The following is a 22,747-nucleotide window of genomic DNA, read 5'->3' as shown; positions in this document are numbered from 1 at the left end:
AGTTTAAGAAAGTTCATTGTTCCAGTTTACATACACTTTTAATAAGTGGATTAAAGCATGCAGTTGTGTAATCAGACTAAAGCTGCCCACAGATGGATTAAAGTTTGGCTGTTTCAGCATAGACCAGCTAAATTTCAATCCATGTGTGGCTGTTTCTGTTCAACAGAAGGCGACAGAAGTTAGATCAACTTCTGTCGAAAAAGAATGTTGGAAAACTTTGGTTGTTCAGCAGCTGCAGCTAATCAAGTGCAGCTGGTGATCAGTGTTTTCTGACAGCAGAGATATCCCAGCATTTGTTTTTTTGTTAGCTTAGCCCACTGGCCAGCTTTAGGTGCTTTTGTAAAAACGAGACATTGATTTGACTGCCTAGCCCACTAAACCTGAAACTTGATGACTTGCGTGCGAAGCATGTGAAGGGTTATCACAAAGATCACTTGTTACTTTGACTGTTGCATGTCAAGACAGGCCTCAGTTCTATGATGAGCTATAAAAGTGATTACGCAAGGTGATCCAAGTCATTTACATACCAGGTATGGTTTTCAAACAGAAACATGCAAATAACAGTTCTGTTTTATGGTGTTCCAATAAGAGAAAGCTTCAAGGCACAAGTTATGCAAAAAACTTGAAACTCCAATTCTCTCAGAATCTGGAAATGCTGGGACAGACAGACAGTGGAATGTCAGTCGGAATTTAAAAGACAAACTTACCTCATTGTCAGGAGATTATTTATTCCGGCTTCCAGTAAGGATAGTTCCAGAGCCTTCTGCAAAGCTTCATCTTCACTCTGGAATACAGAAAAAAATAATGGCGGATGTCTATAGATCAGCGAGTCAGGATTTACTTTAGCACATCCACCTAAAATTTCAAACGCTTAACAAACACTCCCTACAGCGTTTGTATGGACGTCAGACTGGTGTCAATAAGCTTTAGTATGAGGCACTTTGCAAGCGTTATAAAATGCCCCCTAAACACCCAATGCACAGTTTTAAAGCGTTTAATGAGTGTTAATGCGCGTTAAAACTGCTCCACAATGGAAAGTGACAGATATTAAGGGAGAGAGAGAGAGAGCAAGAGAGAGAGAGAGAAAGAGAGAGATTTCCTTCCTCGGCAACACGAGAGAGCGAGAGCGAATAAAGGTAGGAGGTGGATGGAGCCATTCTGAAATAGGCACGGAGGAGGACGAGGATCCTCCTCCATTATGCATGCTGGGTCACTGGTTGCTAAACGCCAGTCGGCTGGCCATCCTAGCAACCAGTGTTGCTCACACTGAAGCGGCCGGCGCCGATGAAGGAACGGAGTGGTCAGTGGAGATACCCGCCTGACAGGGAAGTGAAGGGCTCACTTCTTACAGCTATTAGCGGCAATTTTCGGCATATTTAACCTGTTTTCGTCTGAAATGGGATAGGCCATTTTCAGCCGAAAATTTCTGTGCACCACTACCAACCAGGTAACATGGAGCTCAACCATAAATAACTTGAGCTCACCTAAAACAACAATACACCCTCAAAAGGGGACAAGCAGCCTGCAAAACCTTGTGGCCAAAAGAAGCATTCGCAGATGCCAACACATCCTCCTTATAAACTTTGTGAAAGTGTGCACAGACGACCAGGTGGCCACCTTGTAAACCTGCAGCACTGACCCCTAATGACGGAAGGCCCCAAGAGGCACGAAGTAGAGTGCGCCTAAACAATCACTGTCTGTCTGATCCATCTGGAAATGGTCACAGCAGAAGCAACAAACCCTTTCTGAGGTCCATCCGTGAGTATAAATAGTGAGTCTGACTTCCTAAAAGACTCCGTAGCTGCCAGGTACACCCTGATTGCCTGAACCACATCCAGGGGATGCAGGGCAATTTCCTTAGGATGTTTAGGCCTGGAACATAGGAAAGGCAATACAATGTCTTCATTCAAATGGAAATCAGACGACCTTTGGAAGGAACGACAGACAGGGACAAAGAACCACCAGGTAAGGTGAACGACAAGACAACGCCACCAGTTCGACCCCCTGAGCGCAGCAGTAATAGCCACCAAAAAGGCCACTGTGGGACACCGCGACTGGGTATCTGCGCCAAGAAACTGCTTCTTAAGCAATCTGGAACACGGGATCCGTGAATCTGGCTATAGTTACCCCAAGAACTCGACAGTACAAGTTTTGGAGTGAAACAAGAATGAACTGTTTATTCAAAACACATGCACACAGAGATATACAATCTGACAACCCCTCCCCCTTAGCCAATCCAAACAAACATACACATCCCATAATAAGCTTACTCAAGGCAGACAGGAACAATAGAATGCAGGTATTCAACAACAAACCCCCACCCCACTAGCAAGAGTCTGATTAGTGCAGAGCAGACCTCACTGGAGTTCTTGGTTACCCTGTGCCCCTAATAGACACAGGGCGACTTACACATAGGAAGGACTGGGGAAACTGGATGAGGAGTCTCCCAACCTCTGTAAAGCAATCTGGGTTCCACAAGCCCCCCAACCAAAGTGACTCACGTCACATATCTCCCCTTTCGGCAGGAGACTAACACAAAAGGAGACCCCAAACGGGTTTACTTCGAAGTTAGTCCGTAGTTCCAGTCCCCCAATGTCTGCACCCACACAGTACCCCAAACAAATTGTCCAGAACAGATCACTACTCACCCAGCCAACCTCTGCCTCTCTCGTAGAACATAACCCCTGCTGGGGAGAAGTGTGGACTGGTCCTTCTCCCTGGAGTCCATTTAGCCACTGGAGAGAAGACAGGGTGACTGATTTTTGAAGGGAGGTTTCTGCAGAACTGACAACCAAATTGAGGTCCCATGGCGGCCGCACTGGAGGAGCCAAGTGTCGAACTCCCTGGATAAAAAAGGTACGCACCAAGGAATGTGTGGCCAATAGATATTGAAAAAAAAAAAAAAAAAAAAAAATCGCCAAGGCCGAAACCTGGCCCCCGATGGTACTCAAGGCCAGGTGCTGCTCAACCCCTTGTTGAAAGAAAAGGGGGAACCCCAAGAGACTCACACCACGCAATGTATGTCTTCCAAGTACGATGGTAGATCTTCTTAGAAGTACAGTATCTCACAAAAATGACTACACCCCTAACATTTTTGTAAATCTTTTATTATATCTTTTCATGTGACAACACTGAAGAAATGACACTTTTCTACAATGTAAAGTAGTGAGTTTTAGTAAAGCTTGTATAACAGTGTAAATTTGTGGTCCCCTCAAAATAACTCACACAGCCATTAACGTCTAAACCGCTGGCAACAATAGTGAGTACAACCCTAAGTGAACATGTCCAAATTGGGCCCAAAGTGTCAATATTTTGTGTGGCCACCATTAATTTTCCAGCACTGCCCTAACCCTCTTGGGCATGGAGTTCACCAGACCTTCACATGTTGCCACTGGAGTCCTCTTCGACTACTCCATGATGACATCACAGAGCTGGTGGATGTTAGATGGAAGGTGGAGGAGCGCAAGGTCTCTGAGGATGCCCCACAGATGCTCATCAGGGTTTAGGTCTGGAGACATGCTTGACCAGTCCATCACCTTTACCCACAGCTTCTTTAGCAAGGCAGTGGTCATCTTGGAGGTGTGTTTGGGTTCGTTATGTTGGAATACTGCCCTGTGGCCCAGTCTCCCAAGGGAGGGGAGGGGGGGGGGGGGGGAAATCAGGCTCTGCTTCAGTATGTCTCAGTAAATGTTGGCATTCATGGTTCCCTCAATGATCTGTAGCTACCCAGTGCTGGCAGCACTCATGCAGTCCCAGACCATGACACTCCCACCCCCATGCTTGACTGTAGGCAAGACACTTGTCTTTGCACTCCTCACATGGTTGCCGCCACACACGCTTGACACCATCTGAACCAAATATGTTTACCTTGGTCTCATCAGACCACAGGACATGGTTCCAGTAATCCATGTCCTTAGTCTGCTTGTCTTCAGCAAACTGTTTGCGGGTTGTCTTGTGCATCACCCCTTCAATATCTGCAGCAATGCTGGCAGCACTCATACGGCCATTTCCCAAAGACAACTTCTGGAATGACGCTGAGCACGTGCACTCGACCAATTTGATCGACCATCGCAAGGCCTGTTCTGAATGGAACCTGTCCTGTTAAACCGCTGTATGGTCTTGGCCACCATGCTGCAGCTCAGTTTCAGGGTCTTGGCAATCTTCTTATAGCCTAGGCCATCTTCATGTAGAGCAACAATTCTTTTTTCAAATCCTCAGAGAGTTCTTTGCCATGAGGTGGCATGTTGAACTTCCAGTGACCAGTATGAGAGAGTGAGAGCGATAACATCAAATTTAACACACCTGCTCCCCATTCCCACTGGAGACCTTGTAATACTAACGAGTCACGTGACACCGGGGAGGGAAAAAAGCTAATTGGGCCCAATTTGGACATTTTCACTTAGGGGTGTACTCACTTTTGTTGTTGGCAGCGGTTTAAACAGTAATGGCTGTGTGTTGAGTTATTTTGGGGGGGGGGGGGGGGGGGCAGCAAATTTACACTGTTATAAAAGCTGTACACTCACTACTTTACATTGTAGCAAAGTGTCATTTCTTCAGTGTTGTCACATGAAAAGATATAAAATATTTACAAAAATGTTAGGGGTGTACTCACTTTTGTGAGATACTGTAGATTTTCTAGCCTTTAACAGCGTAGGAATCACTGATTCAGACAAACCTCTATCCTTTAGCACCTGGCTTTCAACAGCCAAGCTGTTAAAGCTAGCAACTGTAAAGCAGGATGGAAGATTGGCCCTTGGGATAGTAGACCTTCCCTGAGAGGAAGTCTCCAAGGAGCATCAGCGACCAGCCGTACCAGAACAGCATACCAAGACCAGCGAGGCCAGTCTGGAGCCACTAGAATGACCGGAATCCCTTCTGCCTGAATCCTGCACAGGAGTCTTGGCAGAAGTTTGGGGGGGGGGGGGGGGCGTAACCAGACCATGCTGACACCAAGGAGCCACTAATGCGTCTGTGGCGTCGGCCAGGAGGATACCAAGACCATGCGACAAACCTCTAACTTCCTTGGTATGTGTAAAGCAGAGCAGGCTGGAACGAAACGGTCTGCCCATTTTAGAATGGCGGCCACTTCCCGAGCCACCAGGACACTTCTTGTGCCCCCTTGGTGATTGGCAGACTACGCCGTGGCATTTTCTGATTGAATTCATACAGGACTTCCCTGAAGACGAATTGTCCAATGATCCAGACAAAGTCTGATCGCTCAGAGCTCCAGTACATTAATCGTCAGTCTGGACTCTTCCAGAATCCAGACCCCCTGAGCACAGTCTGTACGAGGATGCCTCCCCACCCGGACAGGCTGGCATCCGTGGTGACAACCATCCAGTACAGGGGGAGAAAGGATTTTCCCTGTCTAAGTGCTAAGGAACAAAGTCACCTGTAGAGACTGTGGATTCTTGTCCCATTTCTGGAGTAGTTGGGAAGGCAAGGACTTTAATGGCACAGAAGTATTAAAAAAAAATAGTTTTTATTGATAAATTCTTAAAAGAAAAGGGGGGTTTTTGTACAGTAAAATGTAGACATTAAGCCTTAATAAAAGGCACAGATAAATCACTGTAGCAGTGGAATTAATTAATTTTGGTACAGAATAACAGACTATACAAAACAACTCCTAGTAACAGAGTATATGTAGATACATCACATCAAGGAGATCTGGTGAGGGGTGACAGAAGATGAGACTGCCGTCCATCAAGATCGGTTGATGCTGTATTCAAATATTCACATTGTTTGTATTCACATTGCTCGACATGTTTCGCTACAATTAGCTTCGTCTGGAGCTTATAATAAAAGGTATTCTGTATGGAACTGTAGAAAAGAATGGCGCAGTAGCGCAGGATAAAGCTAACGAGGAGGGTGCGTGGACCAGAACAGGAGCGGGTAGGCTATGCACCAGTATAAGACCTTCTCCACATGGAAGATCGCATCTAAGGATTAATAGATGCTTAGCTGACATCAGCCAGCAACAACGGGGTAGGTAAAGGAAGCAAGTAGAGGATGGAAATCCAATTTGGATGATAGGCATATGCTCCTGTGGGGAAAAACGAACACCCTCTCTGGATGGGGAACCGCCACCATTATGGCCTACCATTACCTTTTGGGAGTGGTGTGCAGCTCCAGAACTTTGCTGAATTGTGTGTGGGAGATGCAGTTCCCAGAAGAGTGAGCACCTGTGAGCTGATCAAAGAAAAATTCCAGCTCAACTTACCAGCTAATCTGCAACAAACCGATTGGTCCAGGCTAACAGTTCTTGTTAAAAACAGGGGTTTCATTTGCACACACGTGCAAATACATGCATAAGCTGCAGAGGCCACATCATGGAACCTCAGTATTATCTGCATTTCCAACTAGAATTTTGAAGAGTCTCCACAGTAGCAGCACATAAATAATAATGGTTAGATTGAGAGCAGGTATGCCCGTAGGGATCCTATCACTCCCTAAAAGGCACAGGGGTGCACTGGACACCCAGCAATAAGCATAATGGCAGAAAAGGTGCCTAGTGCACCACCTTACAAGAAAACAGTGCTAACAGGAACAGAAACCAGAGAATTGCAGAGGTTTTAGGAGTCGCTTCATCTTCTATGATTGAAATATTTATACACAAAACTTTGGTTGTGCAAACTGATCAATATAACTTCTGGCCTGCAAATTACCCTTTCCTGCTATATATACTGTATATATCCCAATGATGTCTACCAGCAGCCAAAGTGTTTTATTAACAGCATTCAGCAAGGACACTTGCCAAGTATTACACCTATGATTCTGTTAGATTGCAGTTAGTTAGGAGTTACTTAAATTTGTTTTTTTGCTTTTTCCCCCTTCCAAAAAAAGTTGCTGCTTCTGTAAAGCTACAAAAAGGCATCATGTTTAAATATGTGGTCAATTTAAACGCAAACAGCGCTTAGGTGGAACCACACTTCACAACATTTCATATATTTTTCATTAAATTGCTGAAGGCATAGACAAAGCCTTATCTTACTGTTTGCCCCCTTCAAAACACAGATGATATGAGGAAATAACTTACCAGACCATTGTGAAGATCAGCTACTCCAGAAGTCTCAAGACGGTCACTAAACAGAAGAAAAAAAAAATATATAAGATTTTAGAAAGTACCCCAAATACAAAACAAAGAAAAAATATCAAACAGATACAAATGTGAATCGGTGACACATTTCCTTCAGTGTCCTCTTTAAAAAAAGGAAATACTGTATGGAAGTTTCACATCTGGTAGTTTACAGAATGAAGTGATGGGTAGTCACAATAATATTTATCACTATGTAAGGACCATCTACAAAAAGCAGCAACCATAAGCTGCTCATTACCTTTTTGCTTCAGCGCTACAGGATACAGGCTGCTCAACTTTCTGAAAAATGAATGGCCTTTTAACTGCTGCTGTATTTTGTTCAGAAGCCTTCTGAGATCGCATCAAAGCTGCATATCTGCAAACAATAAAAAACTAAGCATTAAACCCACAGTCTTTGCTAAACCATTAGTAAATTCCTGAAGACCCCAAATCTAAAGCCACATTAAGCGGCATTTCCCACTTGAGCTGAGCATCTTTGGTCATTTTTACAGACTTTTTTTAGCGTTTGTACAGGCATTTTTGCTTGAGCCTTTATTTTAATTATTTTTAGCCAATGAAAAGCTAGTTATGCAGGGGGAGTGTGTTATGCGTGCTTACTCGAGATATTAATGCGTTTTTTCTTTGGAGCAATTATAGTCAATTAGGGACAAAAACATTTAAAGTTGTAGTTCAAAAGAATCTTATGTACTTTTTCGAGCTACAAGCCTTAACCCTCAAGTGTCACTATGCTCAGGTGTGAAAAGGCACAATTAAAAAATCAATGGGATTTTTTGGGTTATGCATTCTGGAGCTTCAAGCTACAAAATGCTCAGATGTGAAAGGGGCCTCAAAGTAGAGGTTAACCGTTACTGAATTACACTTTGTTTTCTAAAAGGATTGTGCATCAAACAGTTGCAATGATTTTTAAATGAAACACTTACATTGCATTCCTCAGGGAGAGTTTACTAATGGTGACAACAGTGGATCATTACTGCATAATATATATTTAAAGAGCCATTTGAAGCCTCCTTCAGAAGCCTTTTTGATACAGTAACACAGAAGGACCACCAGATACTATTTTAAGGAAAGTTGCAGAATTAAAGATATTAAAACTGACTTTTAAAAATAAATTAACATGTTAAAGCTCAAATTAGAGTTTTGGGATTGGGTTGAATTGTAATTTAACCACCTAACATTTTTGAGCAAACAAATATTGCAGGGGCAGTTCAAAGAATATATACACATACAAAACATAGTATGCTATGAGGAAGGCTGCGGCCGAAAACGCGTTATTAGATATGGATCTGGTCATTGCTCTTGTGCATCAATAATAGTTTATTAAGGAAGAAGCACCAAGTGGCAGCCTTTTTTTTGGATTACAGATCAAAGAAAATATATCCAACATAAAATGTTCCTCTTCCCTTTAGGCCTTCCTTTGATTTTCCATTTTTATAGGCTGAACCTATCTTGGGAACAGAGTGGGTATTGCATACAAACACTGCAGCCAATCCTTTTGTCTCTTTTGGAAAAGGACTAAGAGTAAACTTACCCAGCTTTTGAAAGTGCTGGTCCTGTGCTCTTGCAGTCATGATCTAGTGGGTGTCTATGAGACAGGCAGAAATTATTGTGACACTGATCACATTGGATCTTCATCAGCTCCTTTTTTTTGCATCCAAATTTACAGCAACGATTTGTGAAAATCTGGAGATTTAAAAGTGATTATGACAGTTTAAAGAATAAATAAATAAAAAAGGAAAACCCATTCTGTATAATATCTTGCCATTTAAAAAAGGTGCGTGTGTTAAAAAAATAAAAAAAATTTCTGCATAGAAAATAGCAATACACGGATATCAAGCTTCCTCATGATGGCCATGGCATGTAGGCAGAAGTCTTTACAAGTTAAAAGATTGAAAAAAAAAAAAAAAAAAAAACAAAAATGATTTGACCGGTTACTGACTTTGGCCCCTTTCACACGGTCCGCATTCCGTTGCGAACCGTGCTTTGCTCAGCGGGGATAGATCCGCCAATCCCCGCTGAGCCAGTGGATGACAGCTCCGTCTCCGCACTCTGTGCGGAGAGGGAGGTATCAGAGCCCCGCTGCTCTCTATGGGGAATCGGATGAGAGCGGACCGCCTGTCCACTCTCATCTGATCCCATCCGATCCCCAGGACGGATGGAAAATAGGGTTTCCATCCGTCCGGATTTCACGGACAGGATCGGATGCGGATGGCAGCGGGTGTCAGCAGACATGTCACCGCTGACACCTGCTGCTCCATAGGGCTGAATGGGGCATCCGATCAGATCCGCCTAAAAAAAATGACAGTCGGATCTGATCGGAACGCCCGTGTGAAAGAGCCCTTAATAAAAAAAACAGCCTTTGGTAAATCCATCCCCTTGTATGGAAATAAAAGGTTAGGTATATAATTCTTTAGGATGTAATGCGGCTTATATTTTTCATACTTTTGACTGAGAGTGGAGACGGCTGTTGTAGCCAGCGCCCGGAATGTCCACATGGGATGAAAGGAGGACGTTTGGAGTGTAGTCATTGGTTTAGTATGTCCTTGTAACCGGAAAGTGGCAGGTATACAAAAAACTGGCTTCCTGTATAGGCAATAAATCTTGACAGTAACTTCCAGTGTCTATATCAGTGATGCAGACATGCTGGGTCCCAGTGCTGTAACCACTACTACCAGGCCTAGCCATAGTGTGAGTCTTTGGCCAGGAGTCGAAAAAGGTTGACACTTGGATTTGCTTTTCGATTACTAACCCCCCCAAATAGGCCCTTTGTTGCAGGTTCTAAAGTCTAAATATTTTTTACCTTAATGCATTCTCTGCATTAAGGTAAAAAAAACACCCCACTTCTTGTCCTACCCATCCCCATTCATAAACACTTAACTGACTCCTGTCACAAATCAAGTGCCATCTCGGCTGCAGCACCGCTCCTCTGACTTCTGGCTTTCAAATGAGACATTGAGAGAAGCTGCTACTGTCAGTCAAACTCCTGCAAGGACGGAGCAGGGGCGTGGCTTACCAGTGCTGTGCGTGTGTCTATAGATACACATAGATGCCTCCTTACCACCAGGATTCCTAAGGTGGCAAGCCAGAGGAGGGGACAGCATCTGCAGAAGAGGAGGTAAGGAACCTTTCTTTCTGTGCAATATCATTGCACAGAGCAGGCAAGTACAACTTCTATTTTAACAAAAAAAAAAAAAAAAAAAAAAAAAAAAAAAAAACACAGCTTATGGTATCACTAAGTTTAAAGGGTTAATGTGATTATGTAATCTGATGTAATGCCTTTCTGTCATTCCTGGAAAAAATAAATACATCAAATTTAAAACTAATAGATAAAAACCTCCAGGTCCCAACAAATTTGATGGCTGCTTTGGATGATTTGTGCGAGTGTCAAACATGTTTAAAAGTGAGAGTGAGTACAATGCTGCCTGGATTGTAAACCTGTGAAAATCTACTAAAATTTAAATTCCACTTTAATACTTTGTCAAGGAAAGAGCTGGGGAGAAATTTTCTAAACAAATGTTGGTGCTTATAAATTGTGATATTGTTAAGCATTTTTCTTATAAAAAAAATAAAAGGCAGCAATGGGGTCCTTGGCTCAAGTCCCAACCAAAATACTACCTGCATGAGGTTTGCATGTTCTCCCTGTGCTGGTGTGGGTTTCCTTCCACACTCCAAAGACATGCTGGTCTGGCCCGTCTAAACTGACCCAATTATGTGTATGCATGCATGCGAGATAGGGACTGTTGATTGCAAGCTCTTTGAGGAAAGGGACTGATGTAAATGTACAACATGTAAAGCTCAGTGTAAACGGTCTGTGCTATATAAATATCTAGAGAAAATAAAATACAAAATAAAAATCCTAAAATAACTAACTGGGCAGATATTTCTAGTAAAAAGTGATATTTCCAGAAGAAAAGTCGTAAGCCAGAGTGAAGAAAACAAACCTTTTGTTTTGGCTTAAAGCTGCACCTTCTGTCTATGTGTTGGCTTACTGCAATGTCTGCCAGCTCTCCTTTTTTTACTGGAACAGGGGCGCCACACAGTGGACAAACAGGTACTTGCACATCCTTGGGGAAAAAAAAAAGAGAAAAAAAAGAGAACAAAAAGTATTATTAGATACAGATAATATGCATAGTATAATTTTACTGAAGCAGTGAATGACATTGACAACTCTAACCCCCTTCCTTATATCAGGACGGGCAAGAACTTTCAAATTACCACAACTTATATGGTGCCACAAATGTATAAATTAATCATTTGTGTTCGCAAATAATGCTTTATACCTCATATAACAATGCTAATGACCTGCTGGTACTCCTATCAAAATTACAATCTATTTGCAGTATATTTCCTTGTTCAGGAAAAAGGAACGCATCTAATTCTACTCTGCGGCATCACTAATACACAATTCATTTGAAGTCACATCCAAGGAAAACACGCTGCTTCCAAATATTTCTACATATTCTAGAATTCCACAGTAAATACAAAAGAAAAAAAAAACACCACAACACATCACTATATAAATATAGCTAAAGCCTAATTCCAGCCAAAAATGATCTGGTTTTGTATAAAGCAAGAAGTGATTAAAGTCGGTCACCTTTTTATTTCTTTCTTTCCGTGTCCTTACTGGGACAAAACCTCCATATGAGAAACAGGCCTATAGAATAAGGCCAGGAGCAATGGCCGTAACACACAGCAGCCAATCCAAATCAATCTTATTGCTGTTCAGAAGCTAAAAACTGATTGCTTTGGATTACTTCCCTCTTACATTATCCCTGATTTTTGCACAGCTTTAGGCTATGTTCACATTGACCTGACTTTGCCCTGCAACTTCAATAAACGTGACCCAACTTTAATCCGATTTTGAGATGATTACCACTTGTCCTTTTGACCAATCAAAACCATTCTTTACTTCTGTTATGGATGAAAACTCACGCCAAATGTATAAAAAAAAAAAAAAACGTGGGATCCCACCAGATCTATACTAGGAACTTCGAGTCTGGTATAGATCTAGAGAGTAAACACTATGCCAAAAATTTAAATTTAAGGGCATGTTGATGGGGACAAGAGCCTCTTTCCCAAAACCCTGGCCAGTGGTTGTGAGGGTAGGGGGCCTATCAAGATCTGGCAGCCCCCTTTAAGAAAGAGGCCCCCCAGATCCCCCCTCCCCATGTGAGTACACATTCATCCCCCAAAAAAAAAAAAAAAAAAGGGTTACAAAAAAAAAAAAAAAACAAGAGATGGTTTTTGGCAAGCCTTTTAATAAAAATTAAGAATGTCCCCCCCCCGTCGTAGAAACCAATTCTTTCTCCGGTCTTCTCCCCCCCCCCCCCCGCTGCCGCCGACCCGCTAAAATTAAACATTAAAAAGAAAAAAAAAAATGGTCCCCCGCCGACGCTGGCTCGCGCCATTGTGTTAGCCAGTTCTTATATAGCCACGGGGCATAGCCATCAGGTGACCGTGATGTCATAAGGGGGGTGCAGTCTCCAGGCGAGGTTACCAGATGGCCACACCCCATGGCTATATAAGAACGGACAGAAACCAGAGGTAGCACAATGGCGGGAGCCAGCATCTGAAGAGGCAGAAGACGAAACCAGTGGAGGGAGAAGACCAGAGGAAGATGACACTTTGGAGCTACGACGAGGGGGGGGGGGTCCTTTTTAATTAAGGACTTGTCAAAAACCTGCTCTTGTTTTTTGTAAGACTACACTGCTTTTTTTGGGTGAATGTGTACCCAAATACTCATTCACATGGGAAGCTAGGATCCAGGGGCTCTCTTTCCTAAGGGGGGCTTCCGGATTCCGATAAGTCCCCTGCCCACAGACCCCCACAACCACTGGCTAGGATTGTGGAGAAGAGGCCCTTGTCCACATTTTTTTTTTTTATATATATTTTGGTGTGGGGTTCCCCTTCAAGATCCTCAGAGGACATGCACACAAGTCAGATCAGTTAAGATAATGATCAATGATTTTTGGCAATAAAATTACTTAAACCCCAAGAACATTATATATTTTCTGAAAGCAGGGGCCCTGTAGAATATAAAAAGGTGATAAGTGCAAATTTTTGTTTCACATGATATTTGGGCAACTGTTTATTAAACGCAAATTTTCAGGAAACAAATAATAAAAATGAATTTTAGTGCAAAACAACACCATAAAATACCCATTCTTGGTTAAAATATAAAAGACGAGGTTGCATTGACATACCAAACATTTCATGTCCTAAAATTGCGTGTGCCTGAAATATTGGCAAAAAAGATAGTGCCCAAAAAAGCCTTTACAGCTAGAATTATTGTTCTCAATCTGACATTAGCAATGAAATGTAACACATGTGGTGCGACTGCGTTTACATGCTCGTGCAAACTCTGGGCTTGAGCAGGTGTGCGGGGCTTTGGCAATTTATTTATTTTTTTAAATATTTTTTTTTTTTATTATAATGTTATTTTTTTAAAACTTTTTTTTTACTTGATTGCTATCACCAAGGGGTTAATAAACCCCTGTGTGATAGCATTGGACAGGTGCTCTTTATGGAGACATTAGGGATCTAATTGACCCATATGTCTCCCCTGCCTTTCACACCATCTAACTAAGCACAGATCGGCTTGGTTAGATGTGTCCTCTGGTTGTACTGGCCAGGAAATTATGCATCTGAAACCAGAAGTGACAGCACTTCCGGCTTCATGGTTTGCATGTGTGATCGAGGCATGGATTTGCCTCAGTCCCACAGCAATCTCTCTCCCTAGCTGGCAATCGTGTTCCCAGGCTCCAGTGAGCGCAGGAGAGTCCGGGAACCATGGGAGGAGGGGGGGGGGGGGGGGTTTATAATTAAAAGGTTCACTCTTTGGATGGATGGATGGATGGATGGATGGATGGATGTATGTATGTATATATATATATATATATATTTTTATTAGTCAGAAACTGTAACCCCAATATGGATGCGTTTTTGGTTTTCCTGAATTTAGTACACCTATAGCCCAGAGTGGAGTATGCAAGTTCACATCATGTTTTTTTTTTTTTTTTTTTTAAAAGTAGTATTTTGCCAGGGATCAAGTATTTAGTCAATGTGTACCCAGCTTGATTTACTCAGTAGGGGTACGGAAAAGAAAAAAGTAGGAAGTAATCTTTGATTTCCTTCTCAGGCAGCACTAGAACAGAGAGTACATGATCGGTCCGGACGTAAAATAATCTGGTATGTATTCATATGAAGTTGAAAAAACAATATTGCTTATGGTCTTTTTTTTTTTTTATTTTTTTTAATATCGGAACGATTCAAGTCCTTTTCAATGTACCTAAAACCAGGAAAACTAAATGTAGTTTATCCCATTTTCTTCAGCACTGAGAAAACCCAGCATACATACCTTTTTGTATGCAGATGTACACTTATGCTGGTCATAGGTTATGTGGTCCTTGCAAAATAGGTCCTCACAAGCATCACATTTCAGTGGAAGAAAATCTGGAAAAAAATAAGAGCCATCAAAGCCTTGTAGGTTACATTTCATGTGAATATGCATGTACATGCAATTATGTGCAATTGTTACACGTGATTTTATAGATTTGAATGCAGTGCAATTAACACATTGTGTGGGTGGGTTCAAAAGAAAAAAACAGTAGCACTGCATTCAGATCAGGAACAAAATGCAGTACTGTATTCCTAGCAGTCGTGCACATAAGCCATTACTGAAAATACCGTGCCACAATGAAGTTTAGGTGACAAGCAGTAGTCTGGCTTCAAACTGCTGCAATGCAATTTTGACATGAATTTCAGTGTGATTATGTAGTGCAACTTTGATGTGTCTTTGGAACCTAATCGCACTGTAAATTGCACCAAAGTAGCACAAGAATCTTTTCCAAAGTCACACCATGCCGAGTCACATTGAGGAGAATGAGCACCATTGAATATACAGTAATGTGTTTTCCCATTGCACGTGACTCAAGTCGCATTAGTGTGAATCAGCACTAAAATCCATGACCAGCCGCTGTGTATCAAGGTGCAATGTCAGTAACAGGTGCTGCCAACCTGCTTCAGCTTCTTTTGTATTCCCACAGCATTGCAATCGACACGGCGCCTCTCGTTAATTATTTTATTTTGGTATACTTTATAAGTAGACTATTTCCTTTTCCCAATAAATGCTCACCACAACGCCAAGTCAGAAGATTATGGAAAGTATTGGAATTCAAATGGAAAGGCAATCCTTTTTTATTTTTTTAAAGTTAGTCATTTCAAATTTCCCAACAATTTTTAAATCTTCCTAAAGTTTTAAATCATTCCAAACTGTTTTTTATGTTTAGATAGATCAGGGAAAGGATTGGACCTCGGTCAGGTTCTTGTTGTCGTTTGTAGCCCATTTTGGGAGATTTCATCCCACTTCCTGTTGTGTCACAAAAGGTCTCCCCACAGACATTAATAAAAAAACGCTTACTAAAAGAATGGAGAAAGTTTAGAACTTATTTTACGTTTTTGTTGCCGAGTGTTTTCCAGATGCAAAGTCTTCCCTAAATGCTGCTGCCTCCACAGGATTAATGCATCTAATGCAAATAGGAAGCAGTATATAAAAAAAAAAAAAAAAAACACATATCTGATACTCTTACCCTTCCCTACTCTGGCTAGAACGTAAGAAAATTAGGGAAGAGGGGGTTTGAGTTCTATTTTGATAAGACAAACTGGCCAAAGATAGTAGAGATTCCAAAAGACACTTAAGAATTAAGCATCCCTTCCCTGTTAAAGGCCCTAACACCGCGAGCTGAAAATGTTACAAATCCTTATTTCCCACTATGGCAGGCTCCCTCCATCTGTGCGATCAGCCCTCCGAAGGCTCTTCGCTATGGCTTTCAGGCTAGTTGTCGCAAGTAGATGTCATCAAATACAATGCAGGACCAATAGTCCTGCATTGAATGGGAGGATGGTGAGGGCTCAGCCAATCCAGAGTGTCGGACAGTAAAGGATCACATTGGAGCCTACCAAAGAAAAGAATAGGGCGAGTATCAAAGCTTATTCCTCTAGCCCTAGACTTATGAAATTCGCAGCAGACATGTGTGAACCTAGCCTGTCTATTTTTACTGCGAATTTGCAAAGCAACGGGTCAGCTGCGATTTCCAGATACGGTTCAAATGCAAATTTTTGGAGCTGGCAGCCACCGGCATCTTTGCCAATAGCCGATTGTTAGAGAGCAGGCCGGGAAGCCAGTTGCCCCACCCTGGACAACCGACGGCTCATCCAGCTGTCAGTTGGTTTCCCACTGACAGCCAAATGTAAACCAAACAATTTGAGGTCCCCGGCGCACTAAGGCCTCCATTGACTGTTGTTCGACAGACAAGCCTTTCTATTTGTGTCTTGGAGTCACTGATGTTGTGCGACTCCATATCCGCCTTGCATGGCATCTCTCTCACACCGCGCAAGTGCCCGACACATCATGCTCCGGCGGCGTGTCGACGCACGACGACACCAAGCCCCCCCCCCCCATGGGGCTGGGTGTCGACCCACGACGACACCAAGCCCCCCCCGGTGGTGCTGGGTTATGCCGTGCGCCCTCACATCGGAGGACCGGTAACATGCCGATCTCTAGAGGATCGGATATTCATCCGACTTGATCTGCATTCATGACCAGCTGTTCATCATTCTTTGATTGCCTTTGTGATGCTCTCAGGCAGATAAGTACTTCTATTATCTAACTGCCACACATACCAGCACTAGCTGGTCAGTAAGGCAGCAGCATATATTTTTTGCGTTCTTTCCCCTTGGATGAGGTTTGCATTTATTACTGCTATTAGCAATATATGTTTTTTGGGAAATTCCTTTCTCATTACTAATTCCAATCTAGAGATTGGCTAACATTGCCATATTGACTGATTTGTATGATGCATATAAAAGCTCAAGATGTTTCAGTAACTATTCAAATAGCAAACAGCTTGTACTATAGGGACTGTCCTAATTGGTTGCAGTCTCTTGCTTGTTTAAGCATACATTCCATACAGCTTTTTAATTAATGACACTTATTTTGCACCCAATTATATACAATTATACATTATCAATATTCCCAAAATTTTTCATCTTTTTTATACAGCAGCTGATCTCTATAGAGCATTAGGTAATACTTACCAGCTCCGGATCCTTGAGACCTGTGTACTAATATTGGTCCATCAGCAGAACCTCTTGCCTGTTATGGTTTTTTTTTAGTGTTGAGCTCCTTACCAACAAGCTTCAGCGTCCACCATCTTTTTTGTTTTTGAGAACTACGATAGGACTATTGTACTAATCTCTATTTGGTAAGTACTGTGCTGTGTTACCTAGTATCAGCAGTACAGTGTGTATATATATATATATATATATATATATATATATATATATATATATATATATATATGTATATGTATGTGTGTGTTATTTTGATATACTTATTGCATGCACTAATATCTACATTTATGTCTAGATTCGTTGTCAAATTTCGTCATCACCTCTGAAGAAGGACAATTTATTTATATATATATATATATATATATATATATATATATATATATATATATATATATATATATATATATATATATATATATATATTATACACACACACACACACACACACACATACATACAAGTCCGAAACATGTCAGGTGTCACTCTTTGTTAGACAACTTATCCCATTGGATACACCTAGTCCATTGGTTTCAGGCAATTTTTTAATGTACATGTTGGTGTATGTATACATTTACACATGTCCACAAATACAATATGACATGCGTTGTGCTACTATTTTTTATATGTATATATCTACTCAAAAGTTATACTTTTTCACATTGGTATTTGTCAATCAGTCCTTGAGGGGTCCATGAGGTAAACTATATTTGTTTCTATTTTTTTGTAGTATACAATATGGACATGACAAATCCTTTTTAAGCCTAGACATCTGGGTCTATCTTTTTATCATTGAGTTTACAACAGCAGACCGCCGTCCTCTCTTCACGGGGAGCGATCGCGGGTGCCCGGCAGCAATCGTGGCCGCCGGACCCACTCTTGGGGTTCCCCGCTGTTGAGTGGGCACGTGCATCCACAGGAGCGCTCCGGCGAACTGCTATAAAGGTACGGCGATTCGCGGGAACCTGGCGCCATATAACTGAGGCGGCTGCTCGGCAAGTGGTTAAATTCGCACTGATATTGCACTGCCGTTGCACCAGATATGTGAACCAGCTCCAAAGAAAGCTGGTTTGGGTCACATGTCATATGAATCGGATCCGGATCAAAACACATCTAATTTGCATAAATGTGAACAGAGCCTTAAGGAGCATTTAACCCTTGTAGTGCCGGAAGAAGGGGAGGGGGTCCTTGAACCATGTCTGTCCCTGGCCTAAAATGGAGGGGATCTCTGCACTGTGCTATTCAAGGAGATTGTGGAAAACTCTACCATCCATTATGATGAATCTACTTATCTACGACCACCCTAAACTACACCTTCTAGTCATAGGAGACAGACAGAAGAAAATGATCACTTACCTAGCTGTTTGCAGGTGACTTCTGAGCAATGTTTTCCCAAGTCTGGAAATTCCATCGTACAATGCTGCTACTTTCTTTGGCAATTGAAAATCCTGTAAAAATAACAAAAAAATAAAAGACATTAACTGAAAAAGAAGAGGAGGGTAATATATGCATGCAATATAACCATCCCAGTTAAAACATATCTTAACCAAGAACAAGAATTTAACATATTGCAGCTTACCAGTGCTTAGAGGTGGTGGCTGCGTCCGTTCTTTTTCTGTTTTTTTTCTCCCTATATTGTGGATTCTGCCAGTAATACATTTCTTGCCCCAAGATGCCCGTGCTCACTCCCCAAACTCTATTAACCACTTGCCTACTGGGCACTTTTACCCCCTTCCTGCCCAGGCCAACTTTCACCGCTGTTACACTTTGAATGACAACTTTGCGGTCATGCAACTGAAAGTTTTACGTTTTATAATTTATTCACACAAATAAGAAGTTTCTTTTGGTGGTATTTAACCACTTCCCGCCCAAGGACGTACCCGTATGTTCTTGGGTTTCAGTGGTTATACCGGGATGCACCTACAGGCATTATCCCAGTACCATTATTTTTAGCCAGTGATTCTATAGAAGGCAGAAGTGACCTGAGTGGCTAATTAGCCCCTAGATTATTTCTGCAGGGGGGCCGAAGAGGGTCCCACTGCCGCCTCTCCGGTCACATCGCGGAGGCCAGGAGCGATGTGGCCGGCGACAATGGCTGCTAGGGACAGAGAGAGGAACTGACGTCTTCCCCCTCACTTTGTATTTCTGGAAACCGGGTGCCATGAGTATTCATCACTTCCAGTCCTGCCCCTTTGCCATCAGTGGTCAGAGAAGCAGCCGTTCAGACCGATCTCAATCCAATAGGCTGCATGGGGGGGGGGGGGGGTAGAGGAGTGATTTGGGAGTCTATTAGACCCCAAATCTCTCCATAAAGAGAGATATATATGTTGTTTACTTTATGCATAGGGCGGTGGAACGCATCGCAGCTGCGCAGTAAGTGTTTTTTTGGTCCAAACGTCACTTCCATTGCACAATCTGATGGGTAGCGGCATTCTGATATTACACTGGCTTGTGTTTACATCAATCAGCTGTGATTGGACACAGCTATCACATGGTAAAGGGCTGCTGTGATTGGCTCTTTACCCCGATTGGTGATCAGCTGTGATCACAGTGTGCGACACTCTCTCAGAACTGGCAGGCCGCGCTGTAGCTGTCATTCAGCTATAAGTTAAGCAGGAGCATTGTCACCGTAGGACAGATAGTGTGTCAGGACTACAGAAACCTACCACTATCATCTCCATAGCATGGAGGGGGGGGGGGAGGGTTCTGTAGTAACCTGTGCAAGACTGACAATGTTGTTTGAGATAAACTGTAGGGTTCTCAGAACTGGATTTCTGGCAGGATCAAAACATATTGAACAAATATAGGAAAACATTTTTTAATGGTATATTTAATAAACCAAAAGAAGGCAAATAAGAAGAAGATTAGGGCTTTTGATCCTTTCCTACTCTAACCAATTCTGGTTTCTGCACTCCAACACTCCAAAGAGATGCTGGTAGGTAAATAATTGTATGTGTGTATAAAAAGGCTTCAGGTCCCCAGGTATAGAGGGACTACCGGGGTCATCAAGTATTACTTGGCTAGTTGACACACGCTGACAATTGTTGTCCCCATCACTAGCTGAAACACACATAAATGTACATACATAAAATAAATACATAGGTTCCCTCATATACACTTCAGCGTTGTCACAGTGCGGACGTCCCCATTTACACCACAATGATTGTCCGCATTACCAGAACGTTGTCATCTGTTTTTAAACTCAAGAAAAGGTGAAGCTTCTATTTTTCATTAAAATATTATATTTATCACTGAGATATTGGAATAAAGTTTATATTTGTATACTGGTATGCTCTGTGATCCTTAGTAGTGACTGTCTTCTAAGGATTTGTTACATTGTGGTTCAGTCATTGGGTCACCCTTACAGGGGAATGAGAGCCAAGATGGATTCACCTCTAAAACATACACAGAACAACTCATCCCATCCATCCATTAATGTATATATACCTCACACACACACACACCTATACCTCACACACACATATACCTCATCCATAAATGTATATATACCTCACACACATATACCTCATCCATAAATGTATATATACCTCACACACATATACCTCATCCATAAATGTATATATACCTCACACACCTATACCTCATCCATAAATGTATATATACCTCACACACATATACCTCATCCATAAATGTATATATACCTCATCCATAAAATGTATATATATATATATATATATATATATATATATATATATATATATATATATATACACATATACACACACCTCACACACATATACCTCATCCATAAATGTATATATATACACCTCACACACATATACCTCATCCATAAATGTATATACACCTCACACACCTATACCTCATCCATAAATGTATATATACCTCACACACATATACCTCATCCATAAATGTATATATACCTCACACACATATACCTCATCCATAAATGTATATATACCTCACACACATATACCTCATCCATAAATGTATATATACCTCACACACATATACCTCATCCATAAATGTATATATACCTCATCCATAAAATGTATATATATATATATATATATATATATATATATATATATATACATACACACACCTCACACACATATACCTCATCCATAAATGTATATATATACACCTCACACACATATACCTCATCCATAAATGTATATACACCTCACACACCTATACCTCATCCATAAATGTATATATACCTCACACACATATACCTCATCCATAAATGTATATATACCTCACACACATATACCTCATCCATAAATGTATATATATATACACACCTCACACACATATACCTCATCCATAAATGTATATACACCTCACACACATATACCTCATCCATAAATGTATATATACCTCATCCATAAAGGTATATACACACCTCACACACATATACCTCATAAATAAATGTATATACACCTCACACACATATACCTCATCCATAAATGTATATATACCTCACACACATACCTCATCCATAAATGTATATATACCTCATCCATAAATGTATATACACCTCACACACATACCTCATCCATAAATGTATATGCCCCTCACACACATATACCTCATCCATAAATGTATAGACACCTCACACACATATACCTCATCCATAAATGTATAGACACCTCACACACATATACCTCATCCATAAATGTATAGACACCTCACACACATATACCTCATCCATACATACATACATACATACATACATACATACATACATACATACATACATACCCTACCTCATATACCGCCCACACTCTCTTACCCTGTGGTCGTCCAGCACTCCTCGGTCTCTCCGGGCCCTGCCGCCCGCACTCATCATTATATAGCCGCCCTCCCACATGCTGAGTAACCGGCCTGAAGTGCCGAGTCATCATCCGCCTCCACCCTCCGGAGCCAGAACCTTCCAGGCCGCTCTACCGGGGAAGCGCTGTGTCATCCTCTGTCTCGCGGTGATGACGTCACGTGTTTATGTTTCCTTAGTGACAGGCACGTGCGGAATCATGACTGGCAGAATCGGTGTAGTTACTCCCCAGACAAAGTGGGCGGGGTTTATACCGTGTGACAGCTCAGCAGTCTTCGCTTCATTCTTGCTCTGTGTGGCTGGGAAAGGAACATTAATGAGACTGGAGCAACCAATCAGCTTCTAGCTTTCATTTTTTTTAGGCTGAAGCTACAAGCTGATTGGTTACTATGCACAACTGCTCTAGTTTTGGTATATTGAAATTCCCTCCAGAGAGACTCAGAATTTAACACCAATTACACTACTAGTCTACACTGTATACAAAAATCAATCAGCGCAGATGATAAAACCCTGATAAAAGTATTGCGAGCTGAACACTAATGGCACATCACTAAACCAAAATAAACAATAAAACAAAAAGTGCAGCGCAAAAGGATAATTCCCAGACAAAGTTTGAGCAAAGTTTGTAAATAAAGCCCAAAAGTCCCTTAAATCCAACACCCAGATCCAGCTGGTCAGGGCAGAGAAAAGGAAGCAAAAACTTCAGGTGA

The 22,747-nt window shown here is 41.7% G+C and overlaps 1 protein-coding gene across 1 annotated transcript; it reads right to left on the bottom strand.

Moving 5' to 3' along the window:
* Positions 1-663: 663 nt before the first annotated feature.
* ZFAND2A (zinc finger AN1-type containing 2A) lies at positions 664-22,212 on the bottom strand. The gene is made up of 8 exons (XM_082260565.1): positions 21,999-22,212; positions 18,578-18,669; positions 14,451-14,545; positions 11,035-11,157; positions 8,625-8,776; positions 7,335-7,451; positions 7,037-7,082; positions 664-784 (listed from the first exon to the last, which is right to left on the bottom strand). The coding sequence occupies exons 2-8, from the start codon at positions 18,630-18,632 to the stop codon at positions 704-706; spliced, it is 669 nt and encodes a 222-aa protein (XP_082116691.1). The 5' UTR covers positions 18,633-18,669; positions 21,999-22,212; the 3' UTR covers positions 664-703.
* Positions 22,213-22,747: the final 535 nt, after the last annotated feature.

The sequence above is a fragment of the Pelophylax lessonae genome (assembly GCF_965119305.1).
Source record: "Pelophylax lessonae genome assembly, chromosome: 6".
NCBI lineage: Eukaryota > Metazoa > Chordata > Amphibia > Anura > Ranidae > Pelophylax > Pelophylax lessonae.
Note: the sequence above shows the minus strand (reverse complement) of the source record. Positions and strands in the feature narration are given on the sequence as shown.